General features: G+C 41.1%; 1 protein-coding gene across 3 annotated transcripts in view; it reads left to right on the top strand.

Annotated features, from left to right (window-relative positions):
- The window catches only part of LOC138960090 (calcium-activated potassium channel slowpoke-like), a 74,093-nt gene that overhangs the window by 3,274 nt on the left and 64,385 nt on the right, over window positions 1–6,434 (top strand). For all 3 annotated transcript variants that reach the window (XM_070331830.1, XM_070331827.1, XM_070331828.1), the window contains exons 3-4: window positions 3,722–3,824; window positions 4,265–4,376. In XM_070331830.1, the coding sequence (XP_070187931.1) occupies window positions 3,722–3,824; window positions 4,265–4,376 (215 nt within the window). The remainder of the gene's footprint in view (window positions 1–3,721; window positions 3,825–4,264; window positions 4,377–6,434) is intronic.

Below are 6,434 nucleotides of genomic sequence, written 5' to 3'. Positions count from 1 at the left end.
GAGAGAGAGAGACTGTAACGGTGTCACTCTCTCAGTGTCAGCCGTGTGGGCGTGGGTTTGGATGTTTGTGTCTGTCTTTGGAAAAGTGCCATGAAAAGTCTTGCAGATTGTAACCGGCCTCACGAAGCATCAGAATCTAACCGATCCATCCAGCGACGCATTGAAAGACATTCCCAAGTGCAGACTGTATTGGACTAATTCCCCGTGTCTTGCCCCCTCTGTGATTTACAGTACAGTGGTACCCTTTATTAAAACACCTCCAAAACTCTGATAAAATCGGTCGGTTGCAAAAGGAGAATCTTAAAATGAAGGAACATTTTATAGACATGATAAATAGATAATTTCAAAAAGCAAGGTTTTTAATAGGGGGAGCTCTGAAATGGGGAGGGGGGGGGGGGGGTGGGGAGGTTGTCTTAAAAGGGAGTTCCCAGTGAAGGTTGGGTGTGTACAACTTTATTGTATGCTCAGTTTTCTCAAGTACCCTTGGGTAGAAAGTGCACTCAGCTGGTACAGAATTCCCCTTGTCAGATCTTTACAAACCTGACAGAATCAGGTTATAAGAGGGGAGGGGGGGGGGTCGTATTTGGAGGTAAATTTAAAGATATTACAAACAGAAAAGCTGAGAAATGGGGGGAGGGGGTTGAGAGATTCCACCCTGCAGGTAAATATATGCTAGGCTTCACTAATTCTTCATATTATAAGCTCATGGTCATGCATGTCCAATACCCCCCGCGGGTTAGGGAGAAAGAATTTACCCCATGCTCCCCAGCATGTCGTAAGAGGCGACTAACGGATTCTGTTTCTCCTTTTACCCTTGTTAAGTGTTTCTTGTATAGAATATACATGTAGTCAATTTTTGTAAAGATTTAGTCAAGCAGTATGTAAGAAATGTTAAGTCCTTTGTACTGGAAACTTGCATTCTCCCAGTAAGGTATATTGTACTACGTTGCAAGCCCCTGGAGCAAATTTTTGATTAGTGCTTTTGTGAACAAGAAACAATTGACAAGTGGCTCTATCCCATCTCCCCCCCTTCCCCTGTCGCGATATAACCTTCGTGGTTGAAAACGACGTTAAACACCAAATAAAGAAAATAAAGAAAGATGCATGTCCAATAATAATGTTGCTCCTTCGTAAATTCAATGACATTATAAGTTGGAGCGAACTGGGTTTCAAGATGCCATCAGGATGGAGCAGTAATAGCATTGTGAATTCGCTGTGGGAAATAGATTGCATCAGGGTGTGTCACTTGGGATTACCATAGGCTGACTTGAGTTGAAATAGGATTAGGATGGAGCGCAATAGCTGTATTTAGCAATGGCAGGCGTATAAAGGCCCTGTCTGTCCAATGGAAACTGTTTGACTCACCATCTTAGATCTGGCCAGGATATATTACACAGGACAAGGATATATTACACAGGACAAGGATATATTACACAGGACAAGGTCATACCACTGCATGAACACATCCCAAAGATCAACATCCCAACTTCTTTTCCTGTGCTAAAGTGAGCATATTTTGATGAATGAGCGCCACCAGTGGCCATGTCCGTTGAGAAATGTATTCATCAAAAACATTCTCACTCTGCACAGAGAGCGTCCAGACTGTTGACTTTTAATATGTTTTCAAGTGGAGAGATGGTCTTATCTATCCTTAGCGGATTATGACTTTATTCAGTTATTCTGCAGAAAAGACAAATGCTGGAGAAAAACCGTTCTTTTCTGCAGCATTTCTGCATAATGTCATCTTTCGCCGAAGCAGCGTTTTTTTCTGCAGCAAAACATTTTACTGCAGTGAAATTGAAATCAAGAATGCTGCAGTAAAACGGTGCTGTTGTTTTACTGCAGAAAACCTGTTTACCTTTTTCCTGCAGCATTTTGTACTGGCTCTTGGCGGATTATGACATTATTCAGTTATTCTGGAGAAAAACCGAAATGCTGGAGAAAAACTGTCTTTTCTGCAGCATTTCTGCATAATGTCATCTTTTGCCAAAGCAACGTTTTTTACTGCAGTAAAACAGTTTTTCTGAAGCATAATGTTTCCATGGTTTTCTGCAGCATTATTGCTATTAACTTTTTCTTCAGAATAGTCTGTGACAGTTTTTCTGGAGAAAAACAAACGACTTTGTAAAGTAGCGTTTGTATTCGTCGCCCCCTGGGATAGTATAATAGTTTGTAACTATTGGTAATTCTGGATGAGTCCATCTCTCGACAGAGAGATGCTTGCGTGCTCCAACATTATAATGAGCCAGTACAAAATGCTGCAGAAAAAGTGTAAACAGGTTTTCTGCAGTAAAACAACAGCACCGTTTTACTGCGGCATTCTTGATTTCAATTTTACTGAAGTAAAATGTTTTGCTCCAGAAAAACCCGTTGCTTCGGCAAAAGATGACATTATGCAGAAATGCTGCAGAAAAGACAGTTTTTCTCCAGCATTTCTGTTTTTCTGCAGAATAACTGAATAATGCCAAAATGCTGAAGAAAAAGTGTAAACAGTTTTTCTCCAGTAAAACAACATCACCGTTTTACTGCAGCATTTTTTATTTCAATTTTACTGCAGAAAAAAACGTTGCTCTCGCGAAAGATGACATCATGCAGAAATGCTGCAGAAACAAACAGTTTTTCTCCAGCATTTCTGTTTTTCTGCAGAATAATTGAATAAAGTCATAATCCGCTAAGGATACTTATCTCATGTAAACAGCCTGGACATGCAGATCTGAGATGGTGAACAGATTCGTTTGCAAAGGAAGGACTGTGTCTTTGAAATGAAATCGGATTAAAATGGAGCACACTGGCAGTATTCAGCATAGGCAGGCTTCAATGGGAACTTCGAGTGTAGCATGGAGTGGATGCTTCTAGTCGTGAAACTGGGACTGTTTAATTTCTGACTATATAATGCCTGGTATTACTGTGCCTGATTCTGTATTGATTTTGTTAGGGTGTAATGTATCTTGTCACAGAAAGATCAATCTGGTGCCGCTTTTTTGGAGCCTTTATGACAGACAGTGTTAAGAAGAGTAGGAAGCACACAGTGGGAACATACTTCTTTATTTGTGATTCATCAGAGAGTCAGTATTTTCCACCAGCATAGTTTTTCATTTTCTTTGAATTGAAAAATCTCTCTGAAGTTTTTGCCTTTATTCTCAGTTTCTGATATTTTGTTGTAAAATGAAAGATTTTTCCATCACTTGTCTTCTTATTCTACATGAACAGGTGCAAAAATACACTCAAGCATATGCATTAAACACACACACACACACACACACACACACACACACACACACACACACACACACACACACACACACACTCACTCATCACGCACACGCATGCACACACATATGAGTAGTGTATGAACTCTGAGTTGAGTAAAGACATGTCTTGCCTGGTCAAACTACGTACACCACACAACCAGTGGTAGAGCATGGGTGTTTTCCAAGTGCCCGGTGATCTCTATGTAAATTACTAGCAGTGCATGCAAAGTGTACTTATCACAAGACCTCACATGAATATCTGTGCATGTGCAATTTCGGCTACACATCTCCATTTGTCTCAATGTCTGTTGGGAGGCAAACTCACTGAACGTTGTTGTGAGAGTTCGACCCTTCTATCCTTGGTAGTCAACTTCAAGACATTGTACCACATTAGGTAAAAGAAATATTGATACAATACAGTACAATATATTCAATATTACTCTACGTATTATCTCAACATGTTGTTGCAGGCGCCATGATGAGGTGGAGACGTGCAACCCTTGGTCCACCAGCACCACACAACAGGTGGACCTGGCCTTCAACGTCTTCTTCATGATCTACTTCTTTATCAGGGTCAGTCTGCTTTCTTTGTCTGTTAACTTGTTCGTGATCTACATCTATATCAGGTCTGGCTGACCCTCATCACATTTCACGGTTATCGCAGAGACAGATTCTGCTTGTAAAATGAAAAGCAGCATTTTCTTGAACATTTTTGAAGGTAGATCTTTGAAAATCTACATCAGTACATGCTTCCTAAGTTTGAAAATCTCTAGACTTGACTCAAGTCTAGTTAATCTTGTTCAAATGTCAAGGTCACAAGGGGTCAAGTTCAGGTCAAATAGTAGGAATTTATCATTTTGTTGAATGTTTATGGAGCCAGAGTGCCAGATAATTTCTGCATCACAGAACGTAACACGAAGGTGAGTCGTTTGAGCATTCGCTTTTCTTGTTCCCCTTTTATTTGGCATGCTGTTATATAGAAAACTGATGTTTGGCGTGATATGTGTTTGCAGTTTGTTGCTGCGAATGACAAGTTGTGGTTCTGGTTGGAGCTGTTCTCCTTTGTGGATTACTTCACCATCCCGCCGTCTTTTGTCGCCATCTACCTAGACAGGAACTGGCTGGGTGAGTCCTGTCAACTGTCATTGCTGTGGGCGTTACTTAATTGTCTTCTTAAAGTTCTTTTTTCAGTGGTGGTGTTCTTGCAGTTCTAAACATTTCGTGATTTTGTGCGTGTGTGTGTGTGTGTGTATGTATGTGTGTGTGTGTGCATGCGTTTCCTGGTGTGTGTGTGTACGTACATGCGTGCGTGTGTGTTTTAGTCTTCACAGTGCACATTACTGTGTTCTTATTATGATCAGATGTGTTCTGCGGTTACAAAACTGTCTTTGAGGGTTTTTTGCTGGAGTTGTTTGAGAACCATTTCATCGACACAAGCTCTGTAGATTTGACTCACAGTCCATCTGTGAATTTATTCATTTGTTCTGCAGAAGAATTTCAAATAGTTATATGAATAAAAAAAATGTTAGGCAACATTTGGTAAGAACTTTGATAACTTTGATTACAAAAAAATGTAACTACATGTACTTGTTCTTCATTCACACCCACAGTTATTAGGTTAAAGAAGTGTGCTTTTAGCTCAAAGCCTGTTGGAGTTTGTTTGGCTAAATGAGCTTTTTGTATGCAGAAGATGTCTGCTAAGATGAATTATTCATTCTTATTTGATACCCAGGGGGTGTCTGTTCCATGCCGCCCAGGCTTTACTCTCCTGCTTAGTGCTAGCATTTCGTTTTGTATGCGCCCTGTGGGATGTTCCAGTCAATCTGTGTTACAGACACACTACAGTGGACCCCTTCTAAGGGGGTCGGCCCGCTATTGCGCGGGGCCGCTATTGCGCGAATCTTTAGGGTTAGGGTTAGGGTTAGGGTTAGATTCGCACAATAGCGGCCCGCGCAATAGCGGCCCAGCCCCCTTCTAAGACCCCCCAATTTAAGACTTCCTCCTTTTTAAGACCCCCCTTTCCCACATTTTCTGTTCATTACCTCTGTAAATTGATCTACCTCCATTTTAAGACTCCCTCCCTTTTAAGGCCGGATTTTCTCAGATTTGTCAAGTTCATGAAAGGGGGTTCTACTGTACATTGATGGAAGATTAGTGGAGTTTTAGCTTATTTCTGCTGCCATCTTGTTTTTTATGCGCCCTGTGGGAGTTTTCTGTCAATCTGTGTTTAACGATCAACTTCATGTCCATTGTTGGGAGATTTGTAGAGTTTTGCTTAATGCTTTTTTTGCACCTTTTGGGACACATATTTCAGTCAGTCTATGTTAACGGCCATATATTTCTCCTGCCATTTGTTTTTTGTGCTCCAAGCTGTGAGATTTTCCGAACAATCTGTATGCTTGTGTTAATAGCTACGAGACCTATTGGAGATTTTGCACAGCAGTCAAGTTGCTGCAGTATATGTAGTGAAGTACTGCGGATGTAGTCGAGAATCTGACTAACGAACATATTAGCAAGGGAAACATAAATATCTATATATATACGACTAGTGTCTGTCTGTCTGTCTGTCTGTCTGTCTGTTCGCGATGCACGGCCAAATTAAGTTCTCGGTGGATCTTTTTCAAATTTGGACACCGTATTCAGCTACACCCCGGACACAACCTCATCGATGAGATATTTTAACACGTGCTCTCAGTGCGCAGCGCTGTGCGCGCTGAACCGATTTTTTTGTTTGTTTGTTTTTTTGTCGGGATCCACTACCAGTAACTCTTCCTTATCTTCTCCAGTGTTTTCAGTCGCGATTATCTCCCTTCCTCCGTGTGGCGTCAATCCATATTCCCGTTACTACGTTACTATTTTTAGAAGGTCACTGCATGTTACTATTTTTAGAAGGCCTCCAGTGTTTTGCACGTTTATGTCCTTTCTTTTCTGGCGTACACCCAGCAAACCCGGGTCCCAGGCACAGCCTGGTATTTGGCTCTACTTCTTCCCGGCAAAGCCGGTACCCGGCGAAGCGGGTAATCATCTAGTAATAAATGTATGAGCAGAGGTATAGCATATACTCTAGCTGATGTGTAATTGATTGAAGTTTATTTACAAAAAGAATACACACCGAACGCGTAATCAGACCAAGCGAGTCACCATACAAAGCTATAAATTAACATGAACATTTAGAAAAGTACA

Source organism: Littorina saxatilis, linkage group LG2, assembly GCF_037325665.1.
Source record: "Littorina saxatilis isolate snail1 linkage group LG2, US_GU_Lsax_2.0, whole genome shotgun sequence".
NCBI classification, from domain to species: domain Eukaryota; kingdom Metazoa; phylum Mollusca; class Gastropoda; order Littorinimorpha; family Littorinidae; genus Littorina; species Littorina saxatilis.
The sequence above is the reverse complement of the archived record's forward strand: the minus strand, read 5'-3'. Positions and strand labels throughout refer to the sequence as shown.